This window comes from Vicugna pacos, chromosome 4 (assembly GCF_048564905.1).
Source record: "Vicugna pacos chromosome 4, VicPac4, whole genome shotgun sequence".
Lineage (NCBI taxonomy): Eukaryota > Metazoa > Chordata > Mammalia > Artiodactyla > Camelidae > Vicugna > Vicugna pacos.
The window spans coordinates 29,761,319-29,781,586 of record NC_132990.1 but is presented as its reverse complement, the minus strand read 5'-3'; the positions used below and the strand labels follow the sequence as shown (position 1 = coordinate 29,781,586).

The 20,268-nt window shown below is 36.7% G+C and overlaps 1 protein-coding gene across 34 annotated transcripts in view; it reads right to left on the bottom strand.

Moving 5' to 3' along the window:
- Positions 1 to 20,268, bottom strand: part of PTPRD (protein tyrosine phosphatase receptor type D) — a 1,865,527-nt gene that overhangs the window by 273,214 nt on the left and 1,572,045 nt on the right. For all 34 annotated transcript variants that reach the window (XM_072959433.1, XM_072959445.1, XM_072959436.1 and 31 more), the window contains 2 exons: positions 12,694 to 12,839; positions 9,215 to 9,356 (listed from right to left, as the gene is read on the bottom strand). In XM_072959433.1, coding sequence (XP_072815534.1) covers positions 9,215 to 9,356; positions 12,694 to 12,839 — 288 coding nt within the window. The remainder of the gene's footprint in view (positions 1 to 9,214; positions 9,357 to 12,693; positions 12,840 to 20,268) is intronic.

The following is a 20,268-nucleotide window of genomic DNA, read 5'->3' as shown; positions in this document are numbered from 1 at the left end:
TTTTCTATTACCTCTTTAAATGTTGAAACAATGTAAGAGATTGTCCTGCTTCTAAAATATACAACTAATGATGCTGCATTTTCATAGGTGTTAGAAAACATTTATTAGGTTTTATTTATCCTGTGACCTACGTAAGTCTAGACGTAATAGAACAGAAATCCTATTTGTCAAATATGACCCTAGTTGGACCTTGGTAGTCCAAGCAATTAAGTACCTGGTGTTAATGGACCAGCATTCTTAAGACTACGGGAATGTGTGTTAACACAACATTGAACACAAGTGCACGAATGGAAAAAAAAAAGAAGCTACAATTCCTAGATATTGCCTATTAGAGAGCACTGCATTAATAAATGATCTTCAGTTGTTTCAAATAACTTGGTAATACATGTATATTTTCAGACTCATATTATTTCCATGTGGAAAGCTGATTTTCATTCCTTTGGAATGAAAGCTATGTTTTATAAGCCACAGAAAACTTCTTTTCCAGAATTGTCAGCCTTCCTCTACTTCCCATTACCATAGCTATGTATTCATTTAATGAACATTCACAGAATCACTTTGAGCCAGGCACGGCTCTAGATGCTGGGGATTCAGCAGTGGACAAGAGCACCACACCAAAGAGCTCAGCATCAGAGGGATAACAAGAGAAGGAAGGTAATTAACACTCTTTAGCAACTTTTATATTGGAATTATTGTGCCACAAGCTTTACACAGAACTGTGATTAATTTCTAGAAACAACCCTTAAAGGTAGTTAGGATCATCCTCTCCTCTAAAGATGAGGAACTTCAAGTTGAGACATAAGTAATGTGTCTAAGCCCATATAGGTCAGAAACAGTGGACAGTTCAAATGAACTCATATCTACCCAGCTACAAGGAAACTTCTCTTTCCATGGTGGTTCCCTCTGAGCACTACAAAGGGAGACAGTGAAACATTCCTTTTGCCTTAATTTTCTGGTTCTCAATCACACTCTCCATCTTACAATGACTACTGAAATAATGATCACTTTTGTCCATTGTATGTGAAGTGAGATGAATGTCTGTCCAAATGGTCTCTTACTACGTTATATGTGTTTGCATAACCATGTCTGTACATTCATCTTTGTACATATACATTCATTTCACAACTATTTGCTGGGCACCCAGTAAATGCTAGGGACATTTCTAGGCCAGAGTAAAATATAATGGAGCTTAAATGCAAAGGGGAAAGGGGCACACAAAAATCTAAACTTCAAGAAATAAAGAACATAATTTCACATAGTGCGAAGTGTTATGAAGCCAAAAGGCCATACACACACACCACACTATATACATTATATGTACAAAACATACATATGTACATGTGTGTGCAAATATACTTCCCCAACAGAATTTCAGGTTTAACTATACAGTGTGTAAGTATTGATAATTAACAGTCAACATTATAAAAAGCCATCAGATTTTTATGAGCTAGTACTTTTCCACTATATTTTATTTTCTAGTTGTCTCATAAATGATAGACCTGTGGTTACCCATAGAACTGAACAAATTCACAAACAAAAAGAAGGGTTAATACCAGCTTAGAAGGGTAGAACATAACTGAAAACTGAAATACTGATTTGCTAGTCTCACTTAGGATACAGTTTCATTCTTTTAAACAGCTCTTTGTAGCATTCTAAAAAAATAAAGCATCTCTTCTGGGAAAACCCAAACTGAGCTCAAATTTATTACCTGAACACACATCATCAGGAATGTGAGAAAAAATTTAATAGGGCTACACTGTGGCCAAAATCTACTAGTTGGAAAAAAAAATGCCCTGTGTGAAAATAATAAATGCATACTTAATGCAACAGTAAAGTTTAAAGATCAAGGATAAAGGTTAAAGATACAAAAAAGAAGGGCATGGAAAGTTTTGACATGTAAATTAAAGCATAAGCTCATCTAGAAAGATCACAGATAAGATGGTCTTTAAATTTTCCTGCTATCTTTAATAAAATATAAAGAATACAAGGATGTATGTCATCATATTTGCATTTAATGTGGCATTAATTCACCATTGTTTTTTTTTATTAAGACAAAATAAATTTCTCCCTCTTCTAAGGAGATATATAATTAGGATTTTGATAATTAAACCCTAGATGAGGCATTCGGTGTATCTATGCCCTAAATCCCAATAAATTATGCATGCACAACTTTGAAACTATATCTTAATTAGTAGCTTAAAATGAAACTAATTTTAAAAGCTGGAAAATTGAATTTTTAAAAACTTTCAATTTTATCAATGGAAGTCAACCATATAAAGTATAAGCAACAATTGTGTATAAAGGATCATGAACTGTTTGATATGTTACTTTATTTTGGTAAACCTCTGCAAATTTCAGCTCATACAGAGATGGTCTATACTAATAACATAGTCACATGATTTCTCACTATGTAGTTTAATCTCTTTAGCCCATCAACTATGTCCCAAACTCATTTTCTTCCACTTCTACTCTCTTGACTTCTACTCTATTCTGAGCTACTATTGTTTATATACGTAATTGTGATGGTTAATTTCATGTGTCAACTTGACTGGGCCACAAAATGCCCAGACACTTGGTCAAACCTTATGTTAGGTATTATTGTAGGGTGTCTTTAGATGAGATTAACATTTAAATCAAAAGACCCAGTAAAGCAGATTGCCTTCCTAACATGAGTGGGGTCTCATCTAATCAGTTGAAGGCCTGAAGAGAACAAAAACAATGATTCTTCCCCAAGTAAGAGATTGTCTCCTGCCTAATTGTCTTCAAACTGCAAAACTGACATTTCTGCTTTCAGACTCAAACTGAAACACTAACCCTTCCTGGGTCTCAAGTCCACCAGCCTTCAGATTATACCAGCATCTTTCCTGGGTCTCCAGAGTGTCGACTCACCTGGCAGATCTTGGGAGTTGCCAGCCTCCTTAATAGCATCAGCCGTTTCCTTATTTATATAAATATATATAATAAATATACATATGCATATACTTTTATTGGTTCCATTTCTATGGAGAACTCTGACTAATATACCACCCACACCCACCAGCAAATATTTAGCAATTTCTTACCTATGCAACCATGTTTATGAAGCTTTCTCTATCCTTATTCTCTCCCACTAGCTCTGCCTGATAAAATCCTACATATTCTTCAGTCCTCAAGTCAGAAGCCTCCTCCCTCCCACAATGTATAATCGAGGTGGGGTTTCCCTACTCTGCACACCCATAGCACGCCTGCACTGTTTTCTTTCACATCTGCTTGTCTGTGGTTGGTCAGCTGGAAGAACATGTTCTTCCCGGACAATGTCTTACACATCAAAAGTGAGTATCTGAAGGGCTAGAGTACTTTGTCACAACATACTACAGCAGGGATTATTTCTGACTTGGTAAAACCTAAAGAAAATCTTATCTGTATGAACAAGACAAAAATCATTCCAAACTCTCTGGACCTTGGTTTATTACATCAAACATAAGAGATTAGGCTCAATACACCCAATCCCCTCCCAGCTTGACTTTTCAACAGCTCCGTTAATAAATCCATCAACAGTAAACACTCTTATAACTCAATATTCATTTTTAAATTATCTAAAGTAATGTAATATGAAGCCAAGAGTAGAAAACTGTTCCCACTTAAGAGTGCAATAATTCATAAGTGCACTCATTCTGAGTCCTTTTAGGAATTAATCCCATTGTGGAAGAACAATTGATAATGATTCAAAGCATCAGCAACACAATGGTTCTTCAAGACTGAGCACAAGGAAACAGGAGTCGTCTCAGCTCACACACACGTTCTCCCAAGTATCAGTTTTAACGTCTCTGTTCACTAGGGACTCCGTGGAACTGTTCACGTGGGCTCCTGCCTTTGTAAACACTGATAACAAACTGATACGTAAAGAACGGTTATTTTTAAGTATTATGGAAAGTCAGAAGTTTCTATTAACTTTGGTGGCTCTGCCCATTACCACCTCTATTCAGCATGGAATTATGGAAGGCTTTATCATATTGGCATCAATTTATTTCAAGTACTCAACTATTTTATAAGCCCTTTTAAGTAATCTTCACTCAGTACAGTAATTGTCAGCAAGTCTGTTCCGTGTTGGCCATCCTTCCTTTTGTTTCAGTCTTTCATAAAAATCTTTTTGTTTGACAGTCAAGCAGCTGTGCTTTGTTCTTTAATGTTCCTAGCCTGGGTCCCCAGCCGAGACCACTTTATAACATAAACGGCAAAGCACCATTTTCACAGCGGGGACAACAGTGTTCATCTTCAAAAAGAGGCATTAATAAAATGAGACTGTAATGAACATGCTAATTTCTGATCACAGGGTAGTACACAACAGCAGAGAGTGTCGCTGCCTTCCCCGTGAAAGACTGTAAAAGTTATTTTTTTTAACTGCTGTAACGGCTTGCAGTTTTTGAAACAGACATATTATACAAACATTTCTCTCCATTTCCCAGTGAAATGCCTTTTCTGTCTCATCCAAATGCTCACCGTGTGCTTTATGCTATCAGTAGCAGTCACCTTCAGGGTGCACGTTTTTTCCCACCTTGCAAGAACTGACTTGCTGAAAAAGGTATGTCACTGAATCATATGAAGTTAGAGAGCAGGGATATGAGTGATCACCAATCCAACGCCTTCCCTGTGCACATGAGGCCAAAATAAATGAATGCGTGAATGAACAAACAGGGAAGTGAATGGATTTGCTCAAGATGCCACAGCTATTTTGGAACATAGCCAGAGTTGGGAACTCACATTACCTGAGACTTGGACTTGGGAATTTTGTATATTGTCTTATGTCTGGATGATGATCATTTATAAACTACAGTGCATTTATGGAAGTAAATCCTCAAACGTAAGTGCCACTTCATAAAATACATCTATAAAACTGGGTAACTCAATTGTCTCACATTTGGTTAGCAAAATTTGTAGATAATAATTTTACTTATGTGTGTTCTTGGAACAAGCTAGTAGTGACAGCAATCCCGTTATAAGTGGTGTCCTGTTCTGTTGTGTCAGTGCTGGTGGTGAACCAGGGAGCAGACCTACTGAAGAGTGGGCAAGTCTCAGCAAATAATTCACCAAGGTTAGAAAAATGCCATACGGCATGCTGTTTTAGATAACAACAAAACATGTATTTTCTGATTACTACCTAAAACAAATCTCAATTCAAGAAACATGACCTTTAGTCAGACTAAATTTTTCTACAACTTTCTCTTAGAAAAGGGAAGTCAGGTGAACAAGAGAAAAAGGATTCTTGGTGTCTTTCTACTTGCCTAAAACAGGCAGATGCTCCTGGACTCTTAAAGGAAAGAAAAGTCTATGGATGGTGAGATCTCATTTTTCCTGCCCAGGGGCTGATGAGATGTACCTGACAGAAATGTTTTCATCCCCAGTTATCATTATACAAATTGACAAGTTTCCCACCTGATATCTTTGGGCAGGAAGAAACTGTGGTCAGTGAACCAAAGATTCAGAAAGGACCAATTCCATCTAGATGATGATCATTCTTAAAACACCCTCTCTGGTCCTAGACTCCACCCTTCACTGAAAGCCTCATATCAAATCCAAAGTCCTTAGCAGAATCCCACGATTAGGTAAGGCTCAGCCCTTAATAACCCCTCAGCGAGAGGTAAGGCCTTCACTTAAAGTTCTGCTCAAGAGGGAAACGTATGACAGGTATGCTCAGCCCCCTCAAGTGCTACAGAACTAGGGAGCTGCTCTTTGTTAGTGTTTCCACAGGCAGGGCAACCAAAAAAATTTTTATAATGACCTGGAGCTCATAAGTACCGCATACAACTCCCTTTCCCCCACTACTTCTTCTATGAACTACAGTCGACAGCTTATACATGGTGATTGGTCAAACATCTCATACCAGGGCACGTTTAGCTCAAGATTATAGTTATCCTTCCTTATGAAAACAGTGTTTCAGACCAAGGGTAATTTGAAACAAGCGACACAGGGGAAGTTCTTCCTGAAATACTCCCTTCAGTGCACATGGATGGTCAGAGTATTATTTCCAAGTCTTATGCATTGGCTGCACAGGTCAGATGATTAAATCTCCAATTAATTAGGTCCTCTAGTATTCTGTGTGGAATACATTAGTGATCTCCATCCAGTCTACTTAGACAAAACCCATCACAGGAGTTGGCACATTTTTGGCACTGTCAGCAAAGCGGGTAAAAAGCAAATGACCAACGTGGATAAAATGGGCACTTGATGAGGGGCAGTGGATGAAAAGTGTAACGCAGTTTCCATCCACTGCAGAGCAGAGAACTTGAGTATCTGCCAATGTTATTGCAAGAGGAAGTGAACTCAAAATGGGCACGAAACCCATCAACTGTGTATGAAACTCTTCACATTCATTTAGTTAAATGTTCATAATGCTCATGTTCTATAAATGGTAGTTTACCACTGGAATATTTTTAAAGACTATTATTAATGGAATTATCAAGTTATTTAGAAAACTTAAACCAAGAGGTAACACTAGGAAAGAAAGATAATTCTCAGCCTTATTTATTTCACCCTGTAAGAATATGGGAAAATATTCTATTTTAAGGCTATGTTGAGACTACTTTTTCATCATCCAAAATACCTTTGAGTTTTTCTCATGATACATTTCCAGAATTGCTAAACATAGCCTTTAAAAAAAATACGGTTTAACTACTTCACTAGAACCAGAAATTCTCATTCCATTTCAAATGTACTTACACACGACAGACATTCACACAGAAAGTCAGGATCACATTAAATATTTAAAATCTATTTGTTTTATGTGGGAGCTAACTGGATAAAAGCAGATGAGATGGGAGGGCCCTAGTCAGCTGGGAGGCAGGAAAATATAAATCCATGTGATTGTCTAAGTATGGTGGTATTTTCCTCCAGCTTCCTATTAATCTTCATCAAATGCACAAAGATTTGACCTTCCTCGTTTCCTTCAAGGGATTTATTCAAGGAACTCAGAAGGCAAAAAAACCAGAAGAGTTTCTGGTAAATTTCACTTGACTGTACCTTTGTAATACATTTTCTATATAATAGTATTAGCTATAAAGTAGGTGAATAAATGAAGATTTAAATTTTAAAAGAATTCAACAAATCAGTCTGATTTTGTTTCCAACATGAACACCCAAAAAAAGATTTGTCTTCAGACTTTTTATCTAAGTGTATGTGAATGTATACATGTATATTCACACAAGTGCATACTTTTGTAGCACATATTACAGCATATATATAAATACAGTCTCCAAGATTCCTTTCAGTTCCAAAATCTGCCTTCTGACTGCTCTTTTTCTCCTAATGTCTTATTCTTACTTAGCAGATTTTATTCCTTTCTTTACCTTTTCAAATATTTAAAATTCATTTCTCTTAACACTCATTCACATAGTTCAATTACCTATACTTCACAGAGTATAATTTCTACTCTCACTGACTGAGCTTATTGCCCTCATGACTGGGAACTGGCTTTCATGCTTTAGAACTGGTACCCATGAGCCCATCTGGGTATGAATGACCTTATCTGGGGCTGTATGGTCTGGACTGTGCTGGTGTCTCTGTGGGGTGAGGGCCAACATGGCTGCCTGTTCCACACTCCATGGGAGTCAACATTCATGACCAGCTTTTACCTTAGCGTCTGGGTTTTAAGTATTGAACTGCAGAAATAGTGCTACTGTTCTCACCTTAAGCAGAAAGCTGATCTAGTTCCCCTTACTTCCATCTTATTTTATATAGGCTGGTGCCCTCCTGCTGGCAAGTTGAAACTCTAGCCTTAAATCATATAGTCCATCTGGTTGTCTATCAGACTACAAATGTCTCTTCTTTGGAGACTCTTCTTTGTTTTTTAGTACCTGGAAATTTCTTTCCTTTTTGTAAGCATAACTATGCATTTGATTTTACTTTTAGATATTTTATCAACATCTCTATGTGTTTACAAGGGACTGGAGAACTTCCTGTATGAACATAGCTTGTCATAATGACCAGAGGTGTAGTGCAAATCTGACCTGTTTTTAATTACGTACAACAGAATAAAACTTAAAATGACTATATTTAGTTGGTCAATATTTTCCCTAAGACTTAGTAAGATGTCTATTTTATTTAAAACATTTTAGGATGTGTATGTAAAATCTTTTCGAGGCTTCTCAGATTGACTGACTAATTTTGGTATGAAATGGATCTGAAAGGAAATGTTTTTGATTTTATAAAATATAAAAAGAAAATACATCCCACAGTGGGGAAGAAAAAAATGGAATGGAGAAATGTTCTTAATTTATGTACTATGTATGTTCCTCTGTGATGAATCACTTTTGATCTCTTCAATTTCCTTCATCTGAACAAAGTCTATTCTCCGAAGTTGTAGAATCAAGAAAAGTGAGGTTCACAGCAAAGCAATACAAAACAAACCACCCAATACATGCAAGTGTGTACAAGAGAGAGAGATAAAGGCACCGAAGGGTTAGTCTGGAAATGTGAACTACTAGGCAAGCCAAATCAGTTCTTATTTCTACACAAAAGACTGAATTATATATACGATACAACAGAGTATTATTAATCACTGGCCTTTATTCTTTAGCACTTTCAGTCTAAAGGAAGTCTAGAAAGTAGGCACATCGTACTGGAGATCTGGCTAGTCATCCCATGCTTTGGGCAAACTGCATAAGCCACATAGCCAGAAACACAGAAGGGGACACAGTTTCCAGTAAGTTTCCATCAACAGATGTTACTTCAAGAAATATGAGAGACTGAAATAAAACCACTTTTTTCAACATAAAGAAGAAAGGTATCTTTCTTCCTTTTGATTCCTCTGCTTAATAAGAACTCATCTTTAGGTAGAAGATATTTCTTTAATCACCAAACAACATCAGCTTTGGTTAAACTGCAAAAAGTAGTCGCTAACCTCGCTGATATGAAAAATCCACACACATGAAGCTAACATGCAGAAGAGTAGCATATCCTATTTGCTTTCAAGGTTCTCCACCAAAAATCAAAACAGCATCTGGCATTTGAAATCAACACCTTGGAATTTTCTTTTCTCTGTCTAGCGTTTTTCAAGACTCATGAGAGAAGGTGTCCACTGTCTATCTAAATAAAGACTGACTCTTATAAACAGTTTATTTCAACGCATTTCCCAGTATGTCAAGACCATACTAGTCTTTTTGATGATTCTACAAAAGAACACCTGGGATAGAGAATTTCAACAATGGCACAAGAAGTAGCCTTGCACATGAACACTTACCACGCAAAACTGTGAGTCTGGTGGATACACTTATTTCTCCCACATTATTCGAGGCCACACATTCGTAAATGGCCTCATCTCGCGGAGTCCGTAAGGGTTGTATTCTGAGCACTGATCCAGATCCATCGTCAAACTCTATTACCTATTAGAGGAAACAATAGCTGTCACAGGTGTTGTTACAATTGTCTACCTCTCAGCTAAACCTCTTAATGCAGTGGTGAACCAGCCACTAGGCTGAGAATGAACTCAGAAGCATTTTGAGAATGAATTTTGATATAGTGATGAAACAGAATAATTGGTGTAATTTAAGGAATCCTATACCAAACAAAGGAATGTCATAAAACTACATATGCAAACATGTAGACTTCTCATCTATACTCAAAACCATCCAGGGTTTACTCATGAAAATATTCCAGTATGTGTAGCTGGAACAATTTACCTTGTTATTAATTTTGCAAGAGACTTGCTGCCATGATGGATAAACTTTTTAAAATTATTCTGTCTCTGATAGCACATATGCACATGTGTATGCATTCAGTAACTGGACTGTTGGGTGAAAAAATAATGCATGCCAGTACCGACAGCTCTTCAGGTTTAAAAAGTCTCATCCTGAATAGTATAGATGAGCGAACCATGAAGAGAAACTGCATCAATCTAGTACTTAGGCAGCCAATGAGATGGCTTTCACAGCTCAAGAGACTGATGGCATGCATTAATTTTGCCATAGATCATTCCAGTATTTGTTATAGCTTAGCATTTTCTGCATTTTTAGGGCATTCTTGCTCTAAAATGGAGGCTTGCTTCACCAGGCAGAAAATTAATGTCCTAAACAGTAAGCCTGAATTCACTATCATTATGGACTCTATTCTCTTAACAGTCAAGCCACCCTAGGTATGTGTCATCTAATTCAAGTAGTTCTTTTGAGAAATGATGATGATGATAATGATATAGATAAGAATGTATACAAAACTGTGAAGTCCTCTACCTGTCTTTTCTATAACTATGCTGTATTCTTTCAGCTGTTCACTGAGATGTTGTGCTTTTTTTTTTTTTGCATTTCCCTATGAATAATATATCCAAGTGCTTAAATTGTGAATAAATTAAGAATGTCTTATAAATATATTTACAGGATGTTCAATCCAAGATTTTGTGTGTGAATGCCAACATATGGAAAAAAGATTGAATATTTTCAAATTATGTCCACTCCAAGCTCTTTCTGCTTCAAGCCCTTGTTTTCTTTAGTGTTCTAAATTCACAAAGATAGCCAAAATGTTTCACTTCTCAATGCACCACAATTTATTTTCAACTTTATTAAAAATAGCACACACTTTAGAATTAATCTTCTATGTATCTTGGGAAAATAAAGTTTCATAGTTACTGGAATCTTTGTTAAATATGCCACAATTTAAATATATACATATATATGAGCATCCTGTGGCTTAATGTACAGAAAGGTTTAAATATCTTTTATACTAATACTTTGATTTTTTCATTTTTATTGAGAAATAATTGACATACATCCCTGTATAAGGTTTAAGGTATACAGCATAATGGTATGATTTATACATAGTGAAATGATTCTCAAAATAGGCTTAGTTAACATGCATCATCTCATGTAGATGCAATAAAAAGAAAATAAACATTTTCTCCTTGAGATGATAACTCTTAGGATCCACTCTTAACAGCTTTTGATTGTTACATGTCATTACATGTTTATATCTCTGATCTATTTCCTAGGTTAAGACCTATTCTCTTCAACACACAATATACCACATATTACATGCTTATATTGTAATTTCCAATTTAAAACTCTATTTAACACCTAATATTGATCACGTACCTACTCTAGGCCACTACAGATAGAAGAGGGAGCAAAATCAAGCTTTATAAACTAGTGAAACTCAAAATTACAATATACTGTTACAGGTATTAAAGATTCGCAACCCAAAACTCGATACTATTCAATGTAGTTGCTTTGTGTAAAAATAATTTCCCCTAAATGTGTTTGTATGATGCTTATTAGCAATTATGTCCTGAGCAGAGCTCAGGCTTTAAAATGTTTACCATCATAATTTAATTTTTGCTACAAGATTTTGTCAAGAATCTATCACTACCAGCCAGCATTACGTCCCCAACTTCTCTTTGACAAAAAAAATTTCAATTTCATTTAAACTAAAAAAAAAAGTGCAAAGATCATACACACGTCATATTCTACATGATGTAAGAAATGTTTCTCATAGATTAAGATAATTTTTTGTTTATGTGTAAATCACTATAGATATTTGATCTTCAAACAAATATAATTTTAAACTTATCTATTAAACTTCAGTCCAAATTTCAATTTTTGCCAGTGCAATTAATTAGGTCCTTTAGGCATTTGGACCATTTATTGCTCTGAGAGAATCAGTGAAAAATTAGTAAAATCAAAATTCTGAATTTTGCATTTATTTTTTTAAATTGGGACTTGCTTTAATTTGCCAAACTGAATTAATCTATGAAGCAGATCAAGAATTCAGGTAAAAGGAAGTGAGTTTTACAATTTGGTCCGTTTGGAAGTCTAAGTACCCTCTAAGAATCAAGTTATCCTCTTCTTATCTTAAATTGCAGGCACAAGATTGTATATTTTTTCCAATTTTTCCCTGTACCTTATCCCCTACTTTTCTCCTTCAGGACGAGCCAATTTATAAACCATAAGGCTCCTGAAAAACACCACAAATAATATCTGAATTGTTTCACCATCTTCAACGCACTGAGCTTTCTCAAATAAAGAAAATCTACTTCTTCAATAGTTTATCTGCAATATTACACGGATTGGGTGTGTTTCTCCCAGAGTAGTTCTTTACACTAACACACTGGAACAAAGTTCTCATTCTAGTTCATGTTACTTGAAAAACACAGGTGTGAGGTACAGTGAACAACTCAATTTGCTGCCCAGTATCCATTCACCTTTCACAGAGTAGGACTCGATTTCCTTTTCGGAAGGCACTGCTCCCTCACTCCAAGCCATGGCACTGGATAGAACTGACCTCAATCTCAACAACACAGGCACATTCTGATTTATTTTAATTAGTGTCATCCAGCTATTGACACAGATTGGTTCAAGAATAAGCTTGTAACTCAGCAGGAGCAAACAGCATGGGAAACTCACTCATCCTCTATTCCTGGATGTGGGAGGATGTGAGACTGCATCTTGCCATCTTTAGAGGAAGCAGTCTGAGGATGAGGCTACAGGTGGACACTAGGAATCCTAACTGAGCCCAGGTACAAGACAAAGGTCAGTCATCTAAACCCCCAAGTTCTCTTTTTAAAAAAGCCAAAGCCATTTTGAGTTAGGTCTTCCATCACATAGAACATGAGGGAATGCCATACCTCAGTGATTACGACAACTTACATCAGAGTAAAACAAGCAAGTAACATACAAACCAAAGATCCATCAGATACATTCTTCCCCCAGAGAAACAGAACAATGGACCTAATACCTCAAATCTCTGATTGCTGACTTTCTTTCCTTTTTTGTTCCAGACAATTTTAGGTCTTGGGTCTCCTGAAGCTTGGCAAATAAAGGAGGCAACTCCACCAGAGACCCCTGTCTGGTCAACGGGAGTTCTTGTAAACCTTGGAGGAGCTGAAACAAAATGAAATAAACATCACAATTAGATGGAAAATTGAAACAGAGACCATTACCACACTGCCACTGCTCTCCCCTCAGCCCTCAACGTTTTTCAGCCAAAACATACCCTCAACCTTTTTCAGCCAAAACATACGTACATATATACACCCAGATATAAACAGACCAGGATTGCAGAATTAGGAAAGCACCTTTTACTTTTGAAGGTAGTTAAAAGGGGAGGGAGGTAACTTTCTGGTCAAGTCATCAAGTGCTTTTATTGCTGAAATCAGCATTAAGGCAGAGATCCAATAACATCCGAAAAGCAACATCACACATTAATTTTTATTATCAGTATAAAAAAATCCAATTTGTCCTCTGTAACAAAATGAGCTCATCAATCAAAGTGAGTAAAATTTTAGCTCTTTGCTTTGATGCCGCTATCAGGACACTGCCAGAAAGCAGCATTGCCACTGCTAAGCTATTAAAATTAGTGACATTTAAGAGAAATTCTAGGAAATTTTAAAGAGACAAGAAATACAGCCTTGAGTTAGAAGGTCTGGCAAGAAGCAGAATTAAGGGAAAATGGTAAAGTGACTCAAACCCATATACTGTGTCCTACCTTACTTGAAACTTAACACCACAATTTGCATAAAAGGTAAATCAAGAAGCCTCCAAAGTCATAGCAAAGAATTTCTGTCAACAAAGATGTAGATCTTCGAGATTCCTAAGGACAAAAGGTTGGAAGGTGGAGGCCTTTGAAATATCTTCCACCTCCTTAAAATGTTCCTAACATTCACTTTCCTTCTTCAAGACCTACTTGTTACCCATCTTCAACTTCCAGATCCAGAAATTTATCATACAAAAACTATATAAAATGTATACAAATATTTATGGACAAAGATATCCGTCATGTTTCTTATTCACAAAGATTATAAATACCCTAAATATCAAACATCATAGGAACTCATGGTGAAATAAACTATGGCATAATAATAGAACATCAAATAGTAAATGTTGTATTCGTAAAGTTTTTATCATATGATATGAGAAATACTTATGACTCAATGATAAGCCACAAAAGCATCACACACAATTAGATGAGAGATAGCAGATAATAAAGAAAAAGACACCCCCAAAAGATGGGATAAAATGTGCAAAAACATCAGTGATGGTGGTTTCGGAGAAGGTATTTTAATTATTTTTCCTACTCTTTACGTTTTTCTTGCATTCTTGAGTTTTTACAATTATGTTACAGTTGGATCTTTTTTAAACTCAAGAACACTTTACTTTCCCACTTTATTCTCTATTTTCTTACCCCTACAACAAATTTTCTCTTCTCTGCTGCCATTTTTTTTCAGTTATATGTCATTAAAACAAGGTTTTACGTAACTATGGCTAACGTTTATTTTGAAACCTATCCATTCTCAACTCCACCGTTTTGTATATGTATCATCTTTGGGGGAAAAAATAGTGCTTAACTTTCCTGTTTCTTAAATGGAAAAATATGAAAGGCAAAATAGCTTGTTTTGCAGGGATCCCTTCCAGTTTTAAGGTATTACTTCCACAATGAGGGGAAGAAAAGAAAAGAGAGGGGAGAGCTACCTTTGCAATGCCGGTGCTAGGAAATGGGTCTCCACTTCATTGGCAAATTGAAGTTGGTGAAAACACAGGTCCCTATTCGTTCAGAAACACTAGGAAAGACAGCGGGCTCTAACAATTCTGCTCAGTATCACACCCGACAGCATCTCAGGGTGCAATACAAACTAGATGGTTAGCAGAACTGCAGGAAATACTTAAAATGATTAGAAATTGACTAACAGGAAGAGGGATTAAAAAAAACCACTGTACAATGATGTCACTTTTCTGTCACATGAAGAAAACACAGAAAGTGTTCATGTTTTTCATTCTGCTATTGCAAACAAAGCAAATTGATAATAACCATACACTCATCAGCATCTAATATGGAAAGTTTAATTATGAAATTAAAATTCCTAGGGAGTTCCCTTGGAAAAACAAAATGTATTGTATTCCTATGTTAAATGCTACAACCCCATTCATTTTTAGCTACTTTCCTTTTCAAAGTCCATAGCTTAAAAATGGTCAATCTTAAACAAAAATCTATGTTAATAACTCAGCTTCCTATTTAAGTTTAGTTTTGAAATTTCTTACAAGAATGTATGGATTAGGTGGAGGGCTGTTGAATAAAATGACTCATTTTAGTAATCAGTATTTAAATAAACCTAGAAGGTAGGATGTCATTTTGGCTGCACTGGAAATTTTTGTTTTTAAGGGATAGTATCTTACTTCTCATCCCAAAGAATTAAGGAAATTCGGAGATTCTGGTCATCTGTAAAAAGGCAGTGGTTACTTGGTAAAGTGCATCCTAGATACTGAGTGGGGACACTAAGAGGCCAAATTACATATAAAATCTAGAAGTCTTATTTCTAAGTGGAAAGCAGAGGAGGCAAGTTCCCATGTTCCCAGAGAAGGGATACAACCATCATTCCAGTGTTTGGTTGTGTTTCTCATGTATCTACACTTTCTGGTCATACCTTAGTTATGATGCCAACATTGACAAGGATAATGTCTGACCACCGGATGCTACTGTAAGGATCTTATTCCTGAAGATGAAGTCAAGAAATAGAATAAATCTAATGAACTGTGGAAATTTTATTAAAATAACTAGTTAGAAACTGTTTCAGATCTGGAACTATTTTCCTAAATACTACCCACTGGCTGCAGTGCCTCAGTATTCTATATTAAAAAAAAAAAAAAAAAAAAAAAAGCCCTGAAAGGGTCCTTTAATTTATTCTTTAAAAACAAACCAAACTAAGAAGAAATCAATCACACTACATTTTAAAAAAAGGTATCAAGTGTTTGTACCCAGAGTTCTTTTGTCATTTTTTAAATATGAAAAACATTAGCCTTCATAGATAAGAAAGTCATGACTTTCTTATGGGATCTGATATCAATTTTTTGATATTTGTCCACCAAGTCCAAACTATGGAATGAATAGATGCCATTATTCCATAACACAAAATTAAGATTCTAGATAAAATAGTAAAATCCTTTCAGTAAGCATGTTTGTTGCATAAATAATCATCTTGGCTAGTCAAACTGTAACACTGATGCTGTCAATACTAGGGACCTGGCCAGAGCAAAACGGTGAGAAAGAGAGAGAAGACTAAACACAACTCCAACAAATGTTGGAGGCAAGAAAAACTATTTCCAGAGGGGTCTAACTGTACACAGTACCCACATCCTCTCCTCTGTGTCTCAATACAAGAAACTAAATGAATCTTCTGCCTTCTTTTGTCAGTGACACTGCCCAAATTTAAGTCATGCTCTGAAGATGGGAAGAAAGAGAACAAAACCCATGTAAAAGAATAAAACAAAGACCTCCAGCAAAGTCACACAATAGGACAGCCTCAGGTCTGAATTATGAAAGTCCCCATTACTACCCCATGAGAGACAACCATCAATATTGCATTTGGTTCAAGGGAAAAAAAGAGGAAATACCAGGAGTGTGAAGATGGAGAGAAGACATTAGAACAGTCACCGGTATTCAGATAGGTACCCTTCCATTATTATAGCAAACTGCCATTGCTGTCCACCTAAAGATGCCAGCACCGTGCTTTGCAAAATGCATTTCTGTTCAAGCTGCTTTTGACAAGTGAGGAGTATGACCTTTTATTAAACTAATGCCAGGCACTGCAGAGGTCAAATTACTGTTAGACCCAGAAAGTCTATTTTCTAAATGGAAAATAGAGAAGCTAAACATGCACATGAGTCAGAACAGAGGTATGGCTGATATTCCAGAACGTGTCTGCCATGCTCACTTGCTGTTCAGCAACTGCATTCTCGGGATGCATTCACAGAGCAGACAGTAGCTTCAGTAATCTAGTAGATTACTATTTCCTACGCAGCTCAAGAGGAGCCACAAGCTGCTGATTGATTTTTGCCTCCAAGAGGTTAGATTGTTTCTTAGAGTATAAGTAATGTGCAGTACTTTTGCATTGAATGATTGTAGTATTTTGATGTCATATCAGGTCCATATTTGCTAGGCTTTCTGAAGACAAAGGGATAAGCACAAAGAGCATTTAATGTGATTAAATTCAGGGGACAGAACTTACCAAGACCAGCAAACTTCCTTTGACCATCCTTACCAAACTGCTCTATTTGAGGACAGAGCACTCCCTTTAGTATGCTACATTAAGGACAGTTAGAGATTAATTGGGGAGAACCATTGAAATCCACTAGTAACATCCATGGAAGAAATGAATTTATGAGAAATTCTTAACGGTTAAGAAGACAGCTCTGGTTTGTGGTAATGTGATTGGCCAAATGAGAATCACTGAAAACAGTACTGCAGAGAAGACCACATGCTAAAAAAGTGAAGAGAAGAAATGACAGTGCCATTTGTCTCATTTAAGTCTAATGAATAAGCCACTTCTGCAGACATCAAGGAAATATGTCGCATAGGGAAGAAAACTAACAGCATGTAACTAATTGGCTTTGTTTCTTTCAGCTGATTAACATTTCCTTAAATACAGAGTTTGGTTTTCAAAGGGATATTTGTCATAATAATGCACTTAAAATCTTGAAAGGGGAAGGTTAATACAGCTATTAAGTGATGCTAAGGGAGAGGATGAGGGAATGTGCAGTTAGAATATATAGGGAGTCCTGTCTTTAGGAATCTGCCTCCTGTCTAAAAAGAGTCTGCAGAATTTATGAGACTTTCTCTGCTATTACCAGGGTGCAGGCTCTGGAGGGAAGCTCAGGAACAGGGATCTGGAGGTAAGTCAGAAATGCAGAGTGTAGGAGGTGAGTCTGGGGTGACGCTAAGGGCAATGGCCAGGTCTGAAGGTTGAGGGGGAAGAAGAGCTATTGTCACAGGGCTTACATTCCCTTCCAGCCACAACACACTCCACTGACACTACCCCACACATAGGAAGTGGCCAGAGTACACGTGGATGATAGCTTTTTTATGATTCTATGGGGAAGGTAGGAAAGCATGCCCAAGATGGCAGTACCACTGCACCAGCTCATGACAAGAGAAGAGGGAGGCCCCAGAGTTGATATGTAACTGTGCAGAGGGCCAGAATCCCGGCACAAGACACTGGACTGATTTCTATAGCAAATATTCTACATAAACTAGGGCCTAAGGAGACAACTATCCTATCACATGGGATCTGAACAGGTTCACCTCTGACATCCATGGCCTGGATGGACCTTCAAAGTCCAACAGACTATTCTTGAGCCATCTGTGGCATTTGCTTTTTAATACAACTCTACAATCGTTAAGCCTTAAAATTTGATTTAAGGAGAATTATACTTCAAAATGAAAGAAAGAGCTACCCTTCAGTGAATTCCACACATTGGACTAAATGTTTTATACATCTTACATGCAATGTTGCCCACAGTCCTGTCATAGTCCTGCAATGTAAGCTTATGTCATCACTCCAATTTTATAGAATTATAGAAAGCTTTCTAGTACTATATAAATTTAGAAAGAGTAAAAGAGAAAGTGAAAAAGGGGGGAAGAAAGGAAGACTCACTGAGGTTTAGAGTGAGTCATGGACTTTTGATCTAATTGTGAAGCCCTGAAATTTCTACTGTGCCAAATTAGAAGATGGAAAGTTACAGATATGCTGCACAGACAATATGGTGTAACTCAAATTCATTGTGTATTTTCAAATCTGTTTTAGTTAACTATAAAATGTATCCTGGCTATTTTCTTGAGGATTTGGAAAGTACTTTGTGCTGTATTACAGCAATTATTTTTCACTGGATAAGGGAAAACAACTCACCCAAAATACCTATGAAAGTTCTTTTCCTAATTTTTAGGAGCCAGTTGAAATCAGGGATACATTAAGTATGGTGCCTGGGGAACAGATAAAAAATCAAAGTCACAAAATTCATGAACAAATCATGTAAATTCCAAGTGTAGTACAGACTACCTTTCTATTATTCTATACATACAATTTGTTCACGATGACAAAAGACAAATACTCATGAAAGTTCTTGACACCAAATTCTTCTTTCTTCCTTTTCACAGCATATTCAATGCATGGTTACATCATTAATTTTATTGAGGCATCAACTCCCAATTCTTGACTACTCAAATGACTACTACTGCTGTCTCCCACTGGATAAGGAGATGTCTATGCCTCCATAGAACTATCAATACTAAAGGCGACCAAAGATTGATACGTAAGCTAACAAAAAGGAAGGGGAAAAGGAGAAAGGAAAGAAAGAAGAGACACGAAGAGAGTTGACTGAATGAAAAGGTGTCTCTCACTTGAACTTTTCCTCAGTGCCAGGTCCTTATTTCTAACACTTGAAAGATTACGTAGCCACATCGCAAAATCATTACTTTTAAAATACATCATGTCATCTGCCTCCCCAATCCTGCTTCTCTTCCAGAGTTTCCAAGTCTGTTTGCAGCACTCCCATTCTCCCAAACACCCAGCCCGGAAGCCTCAGACTTTTTTTTTGTCTTCTTCTCCTTTCCCCACTGTATTAACTATTAAGTCCCATAGATTCTGCTTCTAATATATTCCACTCCTTTTTGTTCATATCCGGTAACAACAGCCATGATTCTTCTTTTAGGCTGGACATTAAAATCACTTGGGAGCCTTAAAAAACAAACTCTATAGGTGCTTAGACCCCTACCCACACCAATTAAAATAGAAAATCAGTGGGTGAAGCTGGCTAATTAATTTCCAGAAGACACCAATATTCAGCCAGAATTGCGAACCACTGACCTATATCGTATCTGTGCCTTCCCTTCCATTCACCCTAACTTCAAGCTTTTATTGCTACAATCGATATTGTACATCGCTGCTGTTCTGTTGATCCTTTTTTTCCCTCTTCCTTCTTATTCTTTGAGGTTTTGTTAAATGCACCTATGATTAAGGCTCTTTTATACTCAGTCACTCAATCAGTCAATCAACCGGTTCTAAGAGTTTACTGCTGCCATATTAACCAGAGATTTTATTTGGCCTTTAAGATCTTTCAGGGCTGCTGCCAACTTATCTGCCTATGTATGTGTTTCTGGTATAAGATACTGCCCATCAAGGATGTAAAATCCCCTGCTTCAATGCCTTGGTACAAGCCATTCCACTGCACCAAATACCTTCTCCCTCATTTTACAGTTTATAGAATTTACCCATTTTCCAATCCCAAATGAAATATTCTGAAGCCATCTTTGATCCTCCCATCTGGGTAAAATCCACTACCCTTTTAAATCTTAACATACTTTTCATATCTCTCCTATGAGTTAAAGCAATCTATCATTTATTATAGCTATTTTATATGTATGTATTTCTCTCTCTGCACATTAACTGAACCTCGAGGAAAGCATCTGTGACTTGGTCATCCCAGAAGTCTCACAACTCCTAGTAACACCCAGCATATAGTAAGTGTTCAACGTATACAAAGA